This window comes from Salmo salar, chromosome ssa25 (assembly GCF_905237065.1).
Source record: "Salmo salar chromosome ssa25, Ssal_v3.1, whole genome shotgun sequence".
In the NCBI taxonomy this organism is placed as follows: Eukaryota; Metazoa; Chordata; class Actinopteri; order Salmoniformes; family Salmonidae; genus Salmo; species Salmo salar.
This window is the reverse complement of record NC_059466.1, coordinates 50222402-50243794: the sequence shown is the minus strand read 5'-3', so window position 1 is coordinate 50243794 and position 21393 is coordinate 50222402. Positions and strand designations below refer to the sequence as shown.

General features: G+C 45.7%; 1 protein-coding gene across 1 annotated transcript in view; it reads right to left on the bottom strand.

Annotated features, from left to right (window-relative positions):
- Positions 1 to 20732, bottom strand: part of LOC106586923 (receptor-type tyrosine-protein phosphatase-like N) — a 194251-nt gene extending 173519 nt beyond the window's left edge. Inside the window, exon 1 of the mRNA XM_045707451.1 lies at positions 20717 to 20732. Coding sequence (XP_045563407.1) covers positions 20717 to 20732 — 16 coding nt within the window. The remainder of the gene's footprint in view (positions 1 to 20716) is intronic.
- Between the last annotated feature and the right edge of the window lie 661 nt (positions 20733 to 21393).

Sequence of the window (21393 nt, the reverse complement as noted above, 5' to 3'; positions counted from 1 at the left end):
TCCTCCATCATGTACCCAGCTAAAACCTCCTGGTCTCCATCATGTACCCAGCTAAAACCTCCTGGTCTCCATCATGTACCCAGCTAAAACCTCCTGGTCTCCTCCATCATGTACCCAGCTAAAACCTCCTGGTCTCCTCCATCATGTACCCAGCTAAAACCTCCTGGTCTCCTCCATCATGTACCCAGCTAAAACCTCCTGGTCTCCTCCATCATGTACCCAGCTAAAACCTCCTGGTCCTCCATCATGTACCCAGCTAAAACCTCCTGGTCTCCTCCATCATGTACCCAGCTAAAACCTCCTGGTCTCCTCCATCATGTACCCAGCTAAAACCTCCTGGTCTCCTCCATCATGTACCCAGCTAAAACCTCCTGGTCTCCTCCATCATGTACCCAGCTAAAACCTCCTGGTCTCCTCCATCATGTACCCAGCTAAAACCTCCTGGTCTCCTCCATCATGTACCCAGCTAAAACCTCCTGGTCTCCATCATGTACCCAGCTAAAACCTCCTGGTCTCCTCCATCATGTACCCAGCTAAAACCTCCTGGTCTCCTCCATCATGTACCCAGCTAAAACCTCCTGGTCTCCTCCATCATGTACCCAGCTAAAACCTCCTGGTCTCTCCATCATGTACCCAGCTAAAACCTCCTGGTCTCCTCCATCATGTACCCAGCTAAAACCTCCTGGTCTCCTCCATCATGTACCCAGCTAAAACCTCCTGGTCTCCTCCATCATGTACCCAGCTAAAACCTCCTGGTCTCCTCCATCATGTACCCAGCTAAAACCTCCTGGTCTCCTCCATCATGTACCCAGCTAAAACCTCCTGGTCTCCATCATGTACCCAGCTAAAACCTCCTGGTCTCCATCATGTACCCAGCTAAAACCTCCTGGTCTCCTCCATCATGTACCCAGCTAAAACCTCCTGGTCTCCATCATGTACCCAGCTAAAACCTCCTGGTCTCCTCCATCATGTACCCAGCTAAAACCTCCTGGTCTCCTCCATCATGTACCCAGCTAAAACCTCCTGGTCTCCTCCATCATGTACCCAGCTAAAACCTCCTGGTCTCCATCATGTACCCGTCATTCAGGTTGTTTGTTCCCTGTATATTCAGGTGTTTGTTCCCCGTATATTCAGGTGTGTAACAGCTGTCGTTATGTAGAGAGGACCAAGGTGCAGCAGAGGATGTGTTCATCATTAGAATTTTAATAGAACAACGTGAACACTATACAAAAAACAAGAAAACTGACAGCCAAAACAGTCCTGTCAGGTGCAAACACTAACAGAAACAATTACCCACAAAACCCAAAGGAAAAACATGCTCCTCATGTGTGACTCCCAATCAACAACAACGAACTTCAGCTGTGCCTGATTGGGAGCCACACACGGCCCAAAACAAAGAAATACAAAAACATAGAAAAAGGAACATAGAACGCCCACCCAATGTAACACCCTGGTCTAACCAAAATAAAGAACAAAAACCCCTCTCTGGCCAGGGCGTTACAAGGTGTTTGTTCCTTGTATATTCAGGTGTTTGTTCCACGTATATTCAGGTGTTTGTTCCCTGTATATTCAGGTGTTTGTTCCCCGTATATTCAGGTGTTTGTTCACCGTATATTCAGGTGTTTGTTCCTTGTATATTCAGGTGTTTGTTCCCCGTATATTCAGGTGTTTGTTCCCTGTATATTCAGGTGTTTGTTCCCCATATATTCAGGTGTTTGTTCCCTGTATATTCAGGTGTTTGTTCCCTGTATATTCAGGTGTTTGTTCCCTGTATATTCAGGTGTTTGTTCCCTGTATATTCAGGTGTTTGTTCCCCGTATATTCAGGTGTTTGTTCCCCGTATATTCAGGTGTTTGTTCCCCGTATATTCAGGTGTTTGTTCCCTGTATATTCAGGTGTTTGTTCCCCGTATATTCAGGTGTTTGTTCCCTGTATATTCAGGTGTTTGTTCCCTGTATATTCAGGTGTTTGTTCCCCGTATATTCAGGTGTTTGTTCCCTGTATATTCAGGTGTTTGTTCCCTGTATATTCAGGTGTTTGTTCCCCGTATATTCAGGTGTTTGTTCCCTGTATATTCAGGTGTTTGTTCCCTGTATATTCAGGTGTTTGTTCCCTGTATATTCAGGTGTTTGTTCCCTGTATATTCAGGTGTTTGTTCCCTGTATATTCAGGTGTTTGTTCCCCGTATATTCAGGTGTTTGTTCCCTGTATATTCAGGTGTTTGTTCCCTGTATATTCAGGTGTTTGTTCCCCGTATATTCAGGTGTTTGTTCCCTGTATATTCAGGTGTTTGTTCCCCGTATATTCAGGTGTTTGTTCCCTGTATATTCAGGTGTTTGTTCCCCGTATATTCAGGTGTTTGTTCCCCGTATATTCAGGTGTTTGTTCCCTGTATATTCAGGTGTTTGTTCCCTGTATATTCAGGTGTTTGTTCCCCGTATATTCAGGTGTTTGTTCCCCGTATATTCAGGTGTTTGTTCCCCGTATATTCAGGTGTTTGTTCCCCGTATATTCAGGTGTTTGTTCCCCGTATATTCAGGTGTTTGTTCCCCGTATATTCAGGTGTTTGTTCCCCGTATATTCAGGTGTATGGTCCCTGTATATTCAGGTGTTTGTTCCCCGTATATTCAGGTGTTTGTTCCCTGTATATTCAGGTGTTTGTTCCCTGTATATTCAGGTGATTGTTCCCCGTATATTCAGGTGTTTGTTCCCTGTATATTCAGGTGTTTGTTCCCCGTATATTCAGGTGTTTGTTCCCTGTATATTCAGGTGTTTGTTCCCTGTATATTCAGGTGTTTGTTCCCCGTATATTCAGGTGTTTGTTCCCTGTATATTCAGGTGTTTGTTCCCCGTATATTCAGGTGTTTGTTCCCTGTATATTCAGGTGTTTGTTCCCCGTATATTCAGGTGTTTGTTCCCCGTATATTCAAGTGTTTGTTCCCTGTATATTCAGGTGTTTGTTCCCTGTATATTCAGGTGTTTGTTCCCCGTATATTCAGGTGTTTGTTCCCCGTATATTCAAGTGTTTGTTCCCTGTATATTCAGGTGTTTGTTCCCCGTATATTCAGGTGTTTGTTCCCCGTATATTCAGGTGTTTGTTCCCCGTATATTCAGGTGTTTGTTCCCCGTATATTCAGGTGTATGGTCCCTGTATATTCAGGTGTTTGTTCCCTGTATATTCAGGTGTTTGTTCCCCGTATATTCAGGTGTTTGTTCCCCGTATATTCAGGTGTTTGTTCCCCGTATATTCAGGTGTTTGTTCCCCGTATATTCAGGTATTTGTTCCCCGTACATTCAGGTGTTTGTTCCCTGTATATTCAGGTGTTTGTTCCCTGTATATTCAGGTGTTTGTTCCCCGTATATTCAGGTGTTTGTTCCCCGTATATTCAGGTGTTTGTTCCCCGTATATTCAGGTGTTTGTTCCCCGTATATTCAGGTGTTTGTTCCCCGTATATTCAGGTATTTGTTCCCCGTACATTCAGGTGTTTGTTCCCTGTATATTCAGGTGTTTGTTCCCTGTATATTCAGGTGTTTGTTCCCCGTATATTCAGGTGTATGTTCCCTGTATATTCAGGTGTTTGTTCCCCGTACATTCAGGTGTTTGTTCCCCGTATATTCAGGTGTTTGTTCCCCGTATATTCAGGTGTTTGTTCCCCGTATATTCAGGTGTTTGTTCCCCGTATATTCAGGTGTTTGTTCCCCGTATATTCAGGTATTTGTTCCCCGTACATTCAGGTGTTTGTTCCCTGTATATTCAGGTGTTTGTTCCCTGTATATTCAGGTGTTTGTTCCCCGTATATTCAGGTGTATGTTCCCTGTATATTCAGGTGTTTGTTCCCCGTATATTCAGGTGTTTGTTCCCTGTATATTCAGGTGTTTGTTCCCTGTATATTCAGGTGTTTGTTCCCTGTATATTCAGGTGTTTGTTCCCTGTACATTCAGGTGTTTGTTCCCCGTATATTCAGGTGTTTGTTCCCTCATTTAGATTGTTCAGAGGATGCTTCTGAACAGAGATCGGAGAACCACATTCTTTTGTTTTACTCTTTGCATTTATCCACATTCACTTAACGCTAGATGTACTTCAGTGTACAACAGAAACACAAGGGCTGAAGGGATCTTATAATTAGCTCGGTAGGGTCAAGCCAACACCTATGGAGACAGCATATTCCACCACATAACAGACAAACAGGGAGATGTAACACAGATGCAGTAAATAATGATTAGTGACTACATTAATGCGTGTTCAAGTCAAACAGGGAACACATTAATTTAATGGCCTACTAACCGCTTCCATTATTCTGATGAATAACAATACAGAAATAACTAAATCCCTGGTACCTTCACATTTCTTTTAAAACGCCAGGTAGCCATGGTAACTGGCTGTGACGAGGCCGCGCTCCTCTGTTACCAGGGAGCACGCATTATGAGACCTGATAAGTCAGAATAATGCTCAATGTGGAACTAAACGGTGTGACAGGGGTGTAAGAGGGGGGAAAGGAGTAGGTGAGGAAGCGGGGTAAAAACAGGGAAGTGGAGAACAAGGTTTGCAGAGAAGAGACGGAGAGTATAATTTGAACAGGCATTGCAAGTGGCGCTTAAGCCGTAGCCTAGTTGCTCTCCGTGGTCCTGAAACGCATAAACTTCATGCAAGTAGAAAGCCGATTCTGCAAACTTTAGGTCTGAAAGCTATAAGGCTTGTATTTCATAAAGCCAATAGAAAACTATTTCTACTTTCTTGACTTTTCCTTGTCAACAGTGAACTGTGGCTGTTTTAGCTGTTAATTGAAGTTACAAAAAACCTACACAAAAGCTATTTAAAAACATCCAACTAATAAAAATCTATTTTCTCAATATCTCTTCCAAATTCCGATTTATTTCATTACTTTAATGAAATGTAATGCCATTCACACCTTGTAAATCTTTAAAGGTAAACTGAAAAACGTGTGAATCATCAATTTGTCTAAACCGCGGACTTCATTCCAAACACTGCTTCTTCACTAACTACCGCTCGGTGAAGTTTCCCTCTATCGCTTCCTCTTCTCTTCCATCTCTCCCTCCACTAAAACCCCATGTTCCCGACACCCCAACATCCTCTTACCGTATCTGTTTGACGTCCCAAACTGGTACAACACCGTCATGAAAAGCAACGCTCTCCATAGCTTCGGGTGCTTCATTTTTTTAGACAGACACCACCTAAAATACAACTATTGTCTGATGTACCAACACGATCCAATTCCCGTCCCCCTTTTCGGAAATCGAATTAAATCTCCATGTTTCTTCACCGAGCTACGAGCAGACCTATATACCGCGCTGGATTCACCGAAACAAAACCTTTGGCTTAAACCTTTCGCTAAAGTGCAATAACTGGGTTTGGACCGAAAAAAGGAGGAGAAAAAAAAACCAAAACACACATACGACACAAGGAAATCCAAAAAGAACCGTGAAATTCTGGAGCGGATTAGAGAGCGGGAATCTGTCGGTGTGTGATGGCGGGGAGCTTCATATTATACAGTCATTGGTGGAGACCCGCAATAACGTCACCGGAGAACACACTGGACCAGCGGTACCGAGAGCTACACCTGTGACGGTGTCAGGTGACTTCTATCAGAGAACAGCGGGTGGGTGGTGGGGGGGGTCTATACGGTCTTTACCCTTTCATGTTCAGTGTTGGTTCTTCTTCTTCTGTCCTGTTTTGGATAGAGACACTGATTCTCAACCCACTTTTAGTTTAGGGTTAGTTGTTCATTAGAAACCTGTGCTGATATTGATACTGCTTGACTTTTGCATGTGAGTCAAAATAAGGAGCCGATTATATCCAGAGTGGTAAGATATACTCATACACAGCCAAATGAGCTCCTCCTTTGAAGAATTTTCAAATGAAACAGGGCTACCACACATTTTTTTTTTTGGGGGGGGGGGGCTAACTGAAGAACACAAACAGACGTGAAAACGTGAAGTATTCAACATGTTCCTCCCTGTTCCTACCACCTGCTGCCATGTAAACTAGGATGGAGGCTTCGTGGCTGTTTATACAAATTGGTTTGGCTGCAGTGACACCTAGAGTCAGCTTGTCTGTACTGCATTATCATTCATCTACAGAAGTAAGATCTACATTTCAGCCAGTTTCTTACTGCAGGAAATAATCCTGCAGCAACAGACTATGTGTATGAGTATCATTAATGGACATTCTTTGTAGGGGTTGATACATTTTTCATCAGGGCAAATCAAGTCTGACATTTTAAAGTGGAAATTACAAACTTTAGAAGCTTTCTTAAAACCTCCAACTACTCTAGTCCAACTGCTGAGTTCTGACTACTCAACTCTACTCTACTGGCCCTCCAACTACCCACGGGGGCCAGTACAAAAAATAATAAATAAATAATAAAATAATGCATGAAATGAAAATGAAACGTATGAAATGTATGCATTCACTACTGTAAGTCGCTCTGGATAAGAGCGTCTGCTAAATGACTAAAATGAAAATGTAAAAAATGTACTCTACTCCACTCCAACTACTCCACTCCAACTACTCTACTCCAACTACTCTAGTCCAACTACTCCACTCCAACTACTATACTCTACTCCAACTACTATACTCCACTCCAACTACTATACTCTACTCCAACTACTATACTCCAACTACTATACTCTACTCTAACTACTATACTCCACTCCAACTACTATACTCTACTCCAACTACTATACTCCAACTACTATACTCTACTCCAACTACTATACTCCACTCCAACTACTATACTCCACTCCAACTACTATACTCTACTCCAACTACTATACTCCAACTACTATACTCTACTCCAACTACTATACTCCACTCCAACTACTATACTCTACTCCAACTACTATACTCCAACTACTATACTCTACTCCAACTACTATACTCCACTCCAACTACTATACTCTACTCCAACTACTCTAGTCCAACTACTCCACTTCAACTACTCTAGTCCAACTACTCCACTCCAACTACTATACTCTACTCCAACTACTATACTCCAACTACTATACTCCACTCCAACTACTATACTCTACTCCAACTACTCTAGTCCAACTACTCCACTCCAACTACTCTACTCTACTCCAACTACTCCACTCCAACTACTATACTCTACTCCAACTACTCTACTCCAACTACTCTACTACTCTACTCTACTCCAACTACATCTACTATACTCTAGTCCAACTACTCTACTCCAACTACTCCAATCTACTCCAACTACTATACTCTACTCCAACTACTCTACTACAACTACTCTACTCCACTCCAACTACTATACTCTACTCCAACTACTCTACTCCACTCCAACTACTATACTCTACTCCAACTACTCTAGTCCAACTACTCTACTCCTACTACTCCACTCTACTCCAACTACTCCAATCCAACTACAACTACGAGTACTTGTATTTTTTAAAGTAATTTACTTCTACTTTAGGGGTGATTGATGCAGAGGGGTGATTGATGCAGAGGGCTGATTGATGCAGAGGGCTGATTGATGCAGAGGGCTGATTGATGCAGAGGGCTGATTGATGCAGAGGGCTGATTGATGCAGAGGGCTGATTGATGCAGAGGGGTGATTGATGCAGAGGGCTGATTGATGCAGAGGGCTGATTGATGCAGAGGGGTGATTGATGCAGAGGGGTGATTGATGCAGAGGGGTGATTGATGCAGAGGGGTGATTGATGCAGAGGGCTGATTGATGCAGAGGGCTGATTGATGCAGAGGGCTGATTGATGCAGAGGGGTGATTGATGCAGAGGGCTGATTGATGCAGAGGGCTGATTGATGCAGAGGGGTGATTGATGCAGAGGGGTGATTGATGCAGAGGGGTGATTGATGCAGAGGGGTGATTGATGCAGAGGGGTGATTGATGCAGAGGGCTGATTGATGCAGAGGGGTGATTGATGCAGAGGGGTGATTGATGCAGAGGGGTGATTGATGCAGAGGGGTGATTGATGCAGAGGGGTGATTGATGCAGAGGGCTGATTGATGCAGAGGGCTGATTGATGCAGAGGGCTGATTGATGCAGAGGGGTGATTGATGCAGAGGGCTGATTGATGCAGAGGGCTGATTGATGCAGAGGGGTGATTGATGCAGAGGGGTGATTGATGCAGAGGGGTGATTGATGCAGAGGGGTGATTGATGCAGAGGGGTGATTGATGCAGAGGGCTGATTGATGCAGAGGGGTGATTGATGCAGAGGGGTGATTGATGCAGAGGGCTGATTGATGCAGAGGGCTGATTGATGCAGAGGGCTGATTGATGCAGAGGGGTGATTGATGCAGAGGGGTGATTGATGCAGAGGGGTGATTGATGCAGAGGGGTGATTGATGCAGAGGGGTGATTGATGCAGAGGGCTGATTGATGCAGAGGGCTGATTGATGCAGAGGGCTGATTGATGCAGAGGGGTGATTGATGCAGAGGGGTGATTGATGCAGAGGGCTGATTGATGCAGAGGGGTGATTGATGCAGAGGGCTGATTGATGCAGAGGGCTGATTGATGCAGAGGGCTGATTGATGCAGAGGGCTGATTGATGCAGAGGGCTGATTGATGCAGAGGGCTGATTGATGCAGAGGGGTGATTGATGCAGAGGGCTGATTGATACAGAGGGGTGATTGATGCAGAGGGGTGATTGATGCAGAGGGGTGATTGATGCAGAGGGCTGATTGATACAGAGGGGTGATTGATGCAGAGGGGTGATTGATGCAGATGGCTCATTGATGCAGAGGGCTGATTGATGCAGAGGGCTGATTGATGCAGAGGGCTGATTGATGCAGAGGGGTGATTGATGCAGAGGGGTGATTGATGCAGAGGGCTGATTGATGCAGAGGGCTGATTGATGCAGAGGGCTGATTGATGCAGATGGCTGATTGATGCAGAGGGCTGATTGATGCAGAGGGCTGATTGATGCAGAGGGCTGATTGATGCATTGAATGGGTGATTGATGCAGAGGGCTGATTGATGCAGAGGGCTGATTGATGCAGAGGGCTGATTGATGCAGAGGGCTGATTGATGCAGAGGGCTGATTGATGCAGAGGGCTGATTGATGCAGAGGGCTGATTGATGCAGAGGGCTGATTGATGCAGAGGGCTGATTGATGCAGAGGGCTGATTGATGCAGAGGGGTGATTGATGCAGAGGGCTGATTGATGCAGAGGGCTGATTGATGCAGAGGGCTGATTGATGCAGAGGGCTGATTGATGCAGATGGCTGATTGATGCAGAGGGCTGATTGATGCAGAGGGCTGATTGATGCAGAGGGCTGATTGATGCATTGAATGGGTGATTGATGCAGAGGGCTGATTGATGCAGAGGGCTGATTGATGCAGAGGGGTGTTTGATGCAGAGGGGTGATTGATGCAGAGGGGTGATTGATGCAGAGGGCTGATTGATGCAGAGGGCTGATTGATACAGAGGGCTGATTGATGCAGAGGGCTGATTGATACAGAGGGCTGATTGATGCAGAGGGGTGTTTGATGCAGAGGGGTGATTGATGCAGAGGGCTGATTGATGCAGAGGGGTGATTGATGCAGAGGGGTGATTGATGCAGAGGGGTGATTGATGCAGAGGGGTGATTGATGCAGAGGGCTGATTGATGCAGAGGGGTGAAGGAATAAAAATAGTTTATTGAAGTCTGGCGACTTTTTGTTATTGTTGTTTGTTGTGTTGCTTTTTTCATTAACATTTTAATTGCTTTGAGTGTTTAATTTATTTTCAAATGTTAATTGTGTAATTTGGACAAATCCTTAGCTGTTTTACATACAGATGTGCCTTGTTGCAATTCATAAAATATATACATTTCCTATCTTACTTTTGGGATTTAATGCATGGAAAAGATAATGTTACAACGTTCAGGTAACCTTATAATCAACGTTCAGGTAACCTTAGAAAACGTTCAGGTAACCTTATAATCAACGTTCAGGTAACCTTATAATCACGTGTAACAACGTTCAGGTAACCTTATAATCAACGTTCAGGTAACCTTATAATCAACGTTCAGGTAACTTACAATCATGTGTAACAACGTTCAGGGAACCTTATAATCAACGTTCAGGTAACCTTATAATCAACGTTCAGGTAACCTTATAATCAACGTTCAGGTAACCTTATAATCAACGTTCAGGTAACCTTAGAATCATGTGTAACAACGTTCAGGTAACCTTATAATCAACGTTCAGGTAACCTTAGAATCATGTGTTACAACGTTCAGGTAAACTTTAGAGAAATGTGCTAATTATTAAGGTTTATGTTTTAATTTTAATTACTTTTACTCTGAGTACTTTTTAAATGTGCTACTTTTGACTTTTACTTGAGTAGCTAGTTATTTTCCTACCAGTGACAGTACTCTTATTCAAGTAGTATATTTCAGTACTGTTATTTGAGTAGTATATTTCAGTACTCTTATTCGAGTAGAATATTTCAGTACTCTTACTCGAGTAGAATATTTCAGTACTCTTACTCGAGTAGAATATTTCAGTACTCTTACTCGAGTAGTATATTTCAGTACTCTTATTCGAGTAGAATATTTCAGTACTCTTATTCGAGTAGAATATTTCAGTACTCTTATTCTAGTAGAATATTTCAGTACTCTTACTCGAGTAGTATATTTCAGTACTCTTATTCGAGTAGAATATTTCAGTACTCTTATTCGAGTAGAATATTTCAGTACTCTTATTCGAGTAGAATATTTCAGTACTCTTATTCGAGTAGAATATTTCAGTACTCTTACTTGAGTAGAATATTTCAGTACTCTTTCCACCTCTCGGTGTGCATAAACAAAGGCAAGCTGATTGATTATTACATAGGATTATATTAAAACCTAATCATCAAAGGCAAGCTGATTGATTATTACATAGGATTATATTAAAACCTAATCATCAAAGGCAAGCTGATTGATTATTACATAGGATTATATTAAAACCTAATCATCAAAGGCAAGCTGATTGATTATTACATAGGATTATATTAAAACCTAATCATCAAAGGCAAGCTGATTGATTATTACATAGGATTATATTAAAACCTAATCATCAAAGGCAAGCTGATTGATTATTACATAGGATTATATTAAAACCTAATCATCAAAGGCAAGCTGATTGATTATTACATAGGATTATATTAAAACCTAATCATCAAAGGCAAGCTGATTGATTATTACATAGGATTATATTAAAACCTAATCATCAAAGGCAAGCTGATTGATTATTACATAGGATTATATTAAAACCTAATCATCAAAGGCAAGCTGATTGATTATTACATAGGATTATATTAAAACCTAATCATCAAAGGCAAGCGGCTCACTCCTTCCTGAAGCTTGTTGTAAAGAACTTGATGATGACTCCTATGATGTCACTGCTGCTAAGATGAAGATGGTCTAGGTGTGTTACATCTACTTCTTGTTTAGCATATTGTTTAAGGTTTGGGGTACGTGGCATAAAAATAACCACAGGTCATATGTTTGTTTACAATATTATATTTTATGGGTTTGTTTATGCTACAGTGAAACTTTCCCATTGCAGTTGTGAAACTCTCTTTCTCTCTCTCTCTTCTCTCTCTCTCTCTCTCTCTCTCTCTCTCTCTCTCTCTCTCTCTCTCTCTCTCTCTCTCTCTCTCTCTCTCTGTCTCTCTCTTTCTCTCTCTCTCTCTCTCTCTCTCTCTCTCTCTCTCTCTCTCTCTCTCTCTCTCTCTCTCTCTCTCTCTCTCTCTCTCTCTCTCTCTCTCTCTCTCTCTCTCTCTCTCTCTCTCTCTCTCTCTCTCTCTCTCTCTCTCTCTCTCTCTCTCTCTCTCTCTCTCTCTCTCTCTCTCTCTCTCTCTCTCTCTCTGTCTCTCTCTCTCTCTCTCTCTCTCTCTCTCTCTCTCTCTCTCTCTCTCTCTGTCTCTCTCTCTCTCTCTCTCTCTCTCTCTCTCTCTCTCTCTCTCTCTCTCTCTCTCTCTCTCTCTCTCTCTCTCTCTGTCTCTCTCTCTCTCTCTCTCTCTCTCTCTCTCTCTCTCCTCATCCCTCCTTTTCCCTTTCACACACCGTGGCTCTCGTCGCGTGTGGTAGTTCACCTCCCTGGCATGTGTGTATGTGTGTTTTGTGGGTTGCTCGGCAGCGGGTGTGTGTTTTAGACTGATGACCCCCACTATGCCACCCACATCTCTCTAACACCATATCAAATGGCAGATGTCATGGCATTTCTGCTCTCTCTCTGTCTCTCTCTCTCTCTCTCTCTCTCTCTCTCTCTCTCTCTCTCTCTCTCTCTCTCTCTCTCTGTCTGTCTCTGTCTCTGTCTCTCTCTCCCCCTCACCACCCCTCTCTCTCTCTTTCCTACTCCCTCTTTTCCCCCACTTCACCTACTCTACAGGGCCAACATGGCAGACTGGCTGACTGGCCCGACAGTCCAACATTTCCCAGCATGCCACTCTTCCAGGTCCAGGCAACTCCCACATGGTCCACATTCCATAGGCCCCCCTCCCTCCCTCCCTCCCTCCCTCCCTCCCTCCTCCCTCCCTCCCTCCCTCCCTCCCTCCCTCCCTCCCTCCCTCCCTCCCTCTTCCCCCCTTCCACCAACCCTCTCTCTATCTCCCCCCTCTCTCTCTTTCTCCCCCTCCCCCCTCTCTCGCTCTGTCTCTCTCTCGCTCTCTCTCTATCTCTCTCTCTCTATCTCTCCCCTCTCTCTCTCTTTCTCTCTCTTTGTCTCTATCCCCCTCTCTCTCTCTATCTCTCCCTCTCTCTCTTTCTCTCTCTCTGTCTCTATCCCCCTCTCTCTATATCTCTCCCCTCTCTCTCTCTCTCTCTCTCTCTCTCTCTCTCTCTCTCTCTCTCTCTCTCTCTCTCCTCTCTCTCTCTCTCTCTCTCTCTCTCTCTCTCTCTCTCTCTCTCTCTCTCTCCCGTCTCTCTCTCTCTCTCTCTCTCTCTCTCTCTCTCTCTCTCTCTCTCTCTCTCCACAACCCTCTCAACCCTCTACCAGCCTGATACCAGCTGAAGCTGTCAGTAGGAGGGCTTATTACCAGGATTGTGTATCCGTGAGAATGAGAAGGGAGGTTTGTAAAATGTCAGACATTCAGACTGACTCTTCTAAAGTTCATTTGCCAGGTGCACACAGTCCAGTGAAATACAGTGAAATACAGTACAGTTTTTTTTGCTGTGGTCACTATGCTGTAGTCTCTACACTCTTAGAAAAAGGGTTCCAAAAGGGGTTCTTTGGCTGTCCCCATAGGATAACCTGTTTTGGTTCCACTTAGAACCCTTTTTTTGGTTCCAGGTAGAACTCTTTTGGGTTCCGAGTAGAAGCTTCTCCGTAAAGGTTTCTACATAGAACTCAAATTGGTTCTACCTGGAACCAAAAAGGGTTCCTCCAAGTGTTCTCCTAGGTTCTAGATAGCATCTTTTGTTTCTAAGAGTGTACATACAAGTTTTGTGACAGATGAAACATGGCCTGACCAGCATGCACGCAATATTGGTTCTGGGTGCCTACATTACTCCCTGTAGAAAGAACTAGAAAGCATTGGAATTATTCACAGACGTGGTTTACATTATACGACCGTTGGCAGCGGTACAGACTGGGCAGAGCTGAGGGCTATATTAAATTGAGAATATCTAGAGCACAGGTCAGTTTCTGTCCCTCTGTTTGGGATTGCCAGGCAACCCGAAGACCCCTAGCTCTAAATGGGACATAGTGTTTCTTGGTGTTTTATCCCAAAATGGCACCCTATGCCCTATATAGTGCACTACTTTTTGGACCAGTGTCCTGAGCTTATAGGTTTTGGATGGGTGTTTATCATGTCTCCAAGGGGGGGAAATCACCCTGGGAAACTCCTGTCCTTTGACGTATCAGTTTAATCCATCTACCAGATGATACTTATAATGGCAACGTTTGTGCCAATGTCTTAGGGGATTCACAGTTACATCCCATTTAGCCATGAGAATTCCCCTTAGGGTTTTAAAAAAATAAATAAACAACTTTTTAAAGCTGATTTCTGACTGTTATAGCAGGTTGCTAGGTTCATTTCTATTCACGTCTGTACACAACAAACATGGATCCAATCCAGTTCTTAGTGAGGTGTCTTAGTGTTGGAACTGGTCCAATCCAGTCAGTTCTAAGTGAGGTGTCTTAGTGTTGGAACTGGTCCAATCCAGTCAGTTCTAAGTGAGGTGTCTTAGTGTTGGAACTGGTCCAATCCAGTCAGTTCTTATTGAGGTGTCTTAATGTTGGAACTGGTCCAATCCAGTCAGTTCTTAGTGAGGTGTCTTAATGTTGGAACTGGTCCAATCCAGTCAGTTCTTAGTGAGGTGTCTTAGTGTTGGAACTGGTCCAATCCAGTTCTTAGTGAGGTGTCTTAGTGTTGGAACTGGTCCAATCCAGTTCTTAGTGAGGTGTCTTAGTGTTGGAACTGGTCCAATCCAATCAGTTCTTATTGAGGTGTCTTAATGTTGGAACTGATCCAATCAGTTCTTAGTGAGGTGTCTTAATGTTGGAACTGGTCCAATCCAATCAGTTCTTACGGAGGTGTCTTAAAGCTGGTTTACAGTCCGTCAATCGACATGTCCGTAGACAGTTGTCGTAGCAACATCATGAACATTCTATTGTCGTCCGACATCTAACTTGTCGTTGTCGTTATGAAAAAGTATAAACGCAAATACGACAACCTCCGCATGACGTCGACATCCGGTGATCCCAAATAGCATCCTGTCTTTATTTTAACGCCAATAAACCCATCCATTTAACAAATAGCATCCTGTCTCTATTTTAACGCCAATACACCCATCCATTTAACAAATGTGTTCGCTAAACATCAACCTAGCAAGCCAGGCATCGGAGAGCAATTTCCTAAACGATGTTTTGGTTCGTTGCTAGCTAGCTAGTTCAAATAATGACCAAAGTATAACTAAACTGACAACGCTTTAACTTTTAGCGACTTTAAAAAAAAATTATTAATTAATTACAAGAAAATAAACCTACAACAACATCATTATTTACAAGGTAATGAAGAGCTTACAGAAAGTAGCTTACTGCCACAATGGGACCAAATAAAAGCAGGTTATTCTATAAGAGGATTTTTCAACTCTTGCATCTTGTAACAAGGAGGATTTGGTCTGGTTTCCGCGGCAGTCCGGGTGACCATGACGATGGACAGTAGCAGAGATTTAAACTTTTTCCACGTCTCTGAGACAAAGGAACTGACAGTCCCAGCGACAGTCTACATATATATTCCACCGGAGTATAAATGAAATGTCATTTTGACCAGCGACACTTGTCGCATTCGAACTAATTGTCTAGTTAGAATCACGTATAAACTGGCTTTTAGTGTTGCAGCTGATCTAATCCAACAAGCCTAAATGATCCTGACTCAGATTCTTTTCTTGGCAGGGAACTGGACACGACAAGACATGAATGTATGTAGTGTGTGTGTGTGTGTGTGTGTGTGTGTGTGTGTGTGTGTGTGTGTGTGTGTGTGTGTGTGTGTTCAGCCAGTCTGTCTGTCTTGTCTGTCCATCTGTCTGTCTCTCACAACACTCCAGCGTCTCTCTTGGATGTGGGGCTACAATTTACCAAACAGCTTAACGGACATGAGGCTCTCTGCCAGAATTTAAATGAGGCTCGTGCCTGAGTTAACTTGCACTGTGGGAGCCTGGGGCTGAACCAGATTGTCCTGCTTATAGGGGGCATGTTTAAGCCCACATTTTACTATAATTATTTATATTACAAAATAAATCAGTCAGCGGTATTTTGCAGAGGAGCACACTGACTGGAACAGGCAAAGGGACTTTTTAAAACCCCTGTATTCTGGCTCTGGTCAAGCCCTTCAGTTTCTGGGACCAATCAGAACGCTTAGAATGTGTTCACGTTCTATAAATCGTTGAGGGGGGGGTACTCATATCCAGACTCAAGAAGAAACTAACGTCCGTGGTGGTGGCGTAGCGTTTGGCCGGAGCAAGGAGTCTGGGTAGTCAGGCAAGCACGGTGCAAAGATATGCTGGGCAGGGCACTAGATACCCTAGCTCAGTATCGTCAGAGGTGGAGGAGGAGAGAGAGTGTGGCGTGACACAAACAGCGTTTGATTTGATTTTAGCTGCCAGTGATGGGCAGGACTCCCAGGAGTAACTCTACGTTTGTTAATGAATTTGATAAAGCTATGTAGCATATTGATTCCTTCTTGATGAATAAATAAAACAAAAATGTTTTGTTGTTTTCTCTGTAATTCTAGCCACCTAGCAATATTATGAAGTTGGCTTTAAAGCTAACCAGCTAGATAGGTTCCCAACCACATTACGGGGCGGCAGGTAGCCTAGTGGTTAGAGTGTAGGGACGGCAGGTAGCCTAGTGGTTAGAGTGTAGGGGCGGCAGGTAGCCTAGTGGTTAGAGTGTAGAGGCGGCAGGTAGCCTAGTGGTTAGAGTGTAGGGGCGGCAGGTAGCCTAGTGGTTAGAGTGTAGAGGCGGCAGGTAGCCTAGTGGTTAGAGTGTTGGGGGGGGCAGGTAGCCTAGTGGTTAGAGTGGAGGGGCGACAGGTAGCCTAGTGGTTAGAGTGGAGGGGCGGCAGGTAGCCTAGTGGTTAGAGTGTAGGGGCGGCAGGTAGCCTAGTGGTTAGAGTGTAGAGGCGGCAGGTAGCCTAGTGGTTAGAGTGTTGGGGCGACAGGTAGCCTAGTGGTTAGAGTGGAGGGGCGGCAGGTAGCCTAGTGGTTAGAGTGTAGGGGCGGCAGGTAGCCTAGTGGTTAGAGTGTAGGGGCGGCAGGTAGCCTAGTGGTTAGAGTGTAGGGGCGGCAGGTAGCCAGGTGGTTAGAGTGGAGGGGCGGCAGGTAGCCTAGTGGTTAGAGTGTAGGGGCGGCAGGTAGTCTAGTGGTTAGAGTGTAGGGGCGGCAGGTAGCCTAGTGGTTAGAGTGTAGGGGCGGCAGGTAGCCTAGTGGTTAGAGTGTAGGGGCGGCAGGTAGCCTAGTGGTTAGAGTGTAGAGGCGGCAGGTAGCCTAGTGGTTAGAGTGTAGGGGCGGCAGGTAGTCTAGTGGTTAGAGTGTAGGGGCGGCAGGTAGCCTAGTGGTTAGAGTGTAGGGGCGGCAGGTAGCCTAGTGGTTAGAGTGTAGGGGCGGCAGGTAGCCTAGTGGTTAGAGTGTAGGGGCGGCAGGTAGCCTAGTGGTTAGAGTGTAGAGGCGGCAGGTAGCCTAGTGGTTAGAGTGTTGGGGGGGCAGGTAGCCTAGTGGTTAGAGTGGAGGGGCGGCAGGTAGCCTAGTGGTTAGAGTGTAGGGGCGGCAGGTAGCCTAGTGGTTAGAGAGTAGGGGAGGCAGGTAGCCTAGTGGTTAGAGTGTAGGGGAGGCAGGTAGTCTAGTGGTTAGAGTGGAGGGACGGCAGGTAGCCTGGTGGTTAGAGTGTAGGGGCGGCAGGTAGCCTAGTGGTTAGAGTGTAGGGGCGGCAGGTAGCCTAGTGGTTAGAGTGGAGGGGCGGCAGGTAGCCTAGTGGTTAGAGTGTTGGGGGGCAGGTAGCCTAGTGGTTAGAGTGTAGGGGCGGCAGGTAGCCTAGTGGTTAGAGTGTAGGGGCGGCAGGTAGCCTAGTGGTTAGAGTGTAGGGGCGGCAGGTAGCCTAGTGGTTAGAGTGTTGGGGGGGCAGGTAGCCTAGTGGTTAGAGTGGAGGGGCGGCAGGTAGCCTAGTGGTTAGAGTGTAGGGGCGGCAGGTAGCCTAGTGGTTAGAGTGTAGAGGAGGCAGGTAGCCTAGTGGTTAGAGTGTAGGGGAGGCAGGTAGTCTAGTGGTTAGAGTGGAGGGACGGCAGGTAGCCTGGTGGTTAGAGTGTAGGGGCGGCAGGTAGCCTAGTGGTTAGAGTGTAGGGGCGGCAGGTAGCCTAGTGGTTAGAGTGGAGGGGAGGCAGGTAGCCTAGTGGTTAGAGTGTTGGGGGGGCAGGTAGCCTAGTGGTTAGAGTGTAGGGGCGGCAGGTAGCCTAGTGGTTAGAGTGTAGGGGCGGCAGGTAGCCTAGTGGTTAGAGTGTAGGGGCGGCAGGTAGCCTAGTGGTTAGAGTGTAGGGGCGGCAGGTAGCCTAGTGGTTAGAGTGGAGGGGCGGCAGGTAGCCTAGTGGTTAGAGTGTAGGGGCGGCAGGTAGCCTAGTGGTTAGAGAGTAGGGACGGCAGGTAGCCTGGTGGTTAGAGTGTAGGGGCGGCAGGTAGCCTAGTGGTTAGAGTGTAGGGGCGGCAGGTAGCCTAGTGGTTAGAGTGTAGGGGCGGCAGGTAGTCTAGTGGTTAGAGTGGAGGGGCGGCAGGTAGCCTAGTGGTTAGAGTGTAGGGGCGGCAGGTAGCCTAGTGGTTAGAGTGTAGGGGCGGCAGGTAGCCTAGTGGTTAGACTGTAGGGGAGGCAGGTAGCCTAGTGGTTAGAGTGGAGGGGAGGCAGGTAATCTAGTGGTTAGAGTGTAGGGGCGGCAGGTAGCCTAGTGGTTAGAGTGTAGAGGTGGCAGGTAGCCTAGTGGTTAGAGTGTAGAGGAGGCAGGTAGCCTAGTGGTTAGAGTGTAGGGACGGCAGGTAGCCAAGTGGTTAGAGTGTAGGGGCAGGCAGGTAGCCTAGTGGTTAGAGTGTAGGGGCGGCAGGTAGCCTAGTGGTTAGAGTGTAGGGGCGGCAGGTAGCCTAGTGGTTAGAGTGTAGGGGTGGCAGGTAGCCTAGTGGTTAGAGTGTAGGGACGGCAGGTAGCCTAGTGGTTAGAGTGGAGGGACGGCAGGTAGCCAAGTGGTTAGAGTGGAGGGACGGCAGGTAGCCTAGTGGTTAGAGTGTAGGGGAGGCAGGTAGCCTAGTGGTTAGAGTGTAGGGACGGCAGGTAGCCTAGTGGTTAGGGTGTAGGGACGGCAGGTAGCCTAGTGGTTAGAGTGTAGGGGCGGCAGGTAGCCTAGTGGTTAGGGTGTAGGGGCGGCTGGTAGCCTAGTGGTTAGAGTGTAGGGGCGGCAGGTAGCCTAGTGGTTAGAGTGTAGGGGAGGCAGGTAGCCTAGTGGTTAGAGTGTAGGGGCGGCAGGTAGCCTAGTGGTTAGAGTGTAGGGGCGGCAGGTAGCCTAGTGGTTAGAGTGTAGGGACGGTAGGTAGCCTAGTGGTTAGAGTGTAGAGGCGGCAGGTAGCCTAGTGGTTAGAGTGTAGGGACGGCAGGTAGCCTAGTGGTTAGAGTGTAGGGACGGCAGGTAGCCTAGTGGTTAGAGTGTAGAGGCGGCAGGTAGCCTAGTGGTTAGAGTGTAGGGACGGCAGGTAGCCTAGTGGTTAGAGTGTAGGGACGGCAGGCGGCCTAGTGGTTAGAGTTTAGGGGCGGCAGGCAGCCTAGTGGTTAGAGTGTAGGGGCGGCAGGTAGCCTAGTGGTTAGATTGTAGGGACGGCAGGTAGCCTAGTGGTTAGAGTGTAGGGACGGCAGGTAGCCTAGTGGTTAGAGTGTAGGGGCGGCAGGTAGCCTAGTGGTTAGAGTGTAGGGACGGCAGGTAGCCTAGTGGTTAGAGTGTAGGGACGGCAGGTAGCCTAGTGGTTAGAGTGTAGGGACGGCAGGTAGCCTAGTGGTTAGAGTGTAGGGGCGGCAGGTAGCCTAGTGGTTAGAGTGTATAGGTAGTAACCGAGAAGTTGCTGAATCGAATCCCTGAGCTGACAAGGTAAAAATTTGTTGTTCTGCCCCTGAACAAGGCAGTTAACCCGATGTTCCTAAATAAGAATTTGTTCTTAACTGACTTGCCTATTTAAATAAAAGTTACATTTAAAATGTTTTTTTTTTTTTTACTAGTTAGATTACCTTGTCTAACTATTTTAGCAGGTTAATTCTTTTGTTTCTGTTTCACAGGGAGTCCCATTGAGACCAAGGTCTCTTTTGCAAGGGAGCCCTACAACATACAATTACACAACAAATTACACACAGGAAATACAGTATAATATAAATAAAATATAACACGCACACAATCACATTCCTCAGCAAAGAGGTCCTTAATCAACACTCTGAACTGCCAGAAAGGCAACAATACATCCATTTGTAGGGAACTCTGCAGATTGGTCCATACATGGTGTGGAAGGAAACTAACAGTTGCTTTTTCTAAGTCTGTAGCGACAGACAGAATTTTCAGAGTTAGACATCCCTGTGATTGGGTATGGTAATTCATACATCTACGGGTAATTAAAAATGAGGGAGTTTATAAATGAATAAAAGGCAGCATTTCAACCTACGTGAGGGCCATCCTACTTTCTTATAGGGCAAGCAATGATGAGTCCTGCTTTCTGATAGTGCAAGCAATGATGAGTCCTGCTTTCTTATAGGGCAAGCAATGATGAGTCCAGCTTTCTGATAGTGCAAGCAATGATGAGTCCTACTTTCTGATAGTGCAAGCAATGATGAGTCCTACTTTCTGATAGGACAAGCAATGATGAGTCCTACTTTCTGATAGGGCAAGCAATGATAAGTCCTACTTTCTGATAGGGCAAGCAATGATGAGTCCTACTTTCTGACAGGGCAAGCAATGATGAATGCAAGACCTGTCACACATGATAAAACTAAGAGCACTATGATAAACTGCCTCTAACGGCTTTAATGAAGTGGCAGCTGCATTCATGTAGATGATGTCACCATAGTCTAGGACAGGAAGGAACGTCGACTGAATGGTCTGCATTCTGAAAAGCGAGAGGCGTGACTTATTTCAATAGAAGTCCATTTTTATTCTCAACTTCTTAGTTAACTCATCAATATGCTTTTTTAAAAAGATAGCTTTTCGTCTATCCAAATGCCCAGATATTTATACCTGTGGACACGATCATTGTGGGCAACATCGAAATTACATATGCTTCAATCATTATAATAATTGTTGTATGCTCTAGAAGACAACAGTGCCTGCTGTTATGGTTGCCAGACATGTGCTGAATAAGACTCCCATTCCTTTCCATCTTATTCAGATTTTAGCAGAGATGTTGTCACGCGGAGCGGAACAGATGAACCCAAGAGCAGACTCAGACGAGGAGACTGTGATGAGGTAACCGATGTATTTATTGAAACACAGGGGGACGATGGGGTGCAGGCCAGGGGAAGCTCGGCGGGTTGAAGGAAGCCCAGTGCAGAGGCTGAAGCTGGAGCGATGGGAGTTGGGACTGGGCAAGTAGGTCCGGCGAGGAATCCAAGGACGCAGAGGAGTGGGGGGGTCCAGGACAGAGTAGCAGGACTGAAGAGACGTGGGACTGGAGACAGGGGCCAAAGTCAGAGCGGACAGAACTGTAGCAGAGAGGAAAACAGCATCAGGCAACGGAAAACAACGTCAGGAAAGGGAAAATATGCATAACAAGATCTAAGCAGGAACAAACGGCTAAAAAAAACTCAGACTGACTGAGAGGTTAAGATCTGGCAGCGTGGAAGTGGCAGGGCTGAGTATTTGTAGAGGTCTTGATTATGGAACAGGTTGCAGCTGGTGGGGATCTTCTCTGACTC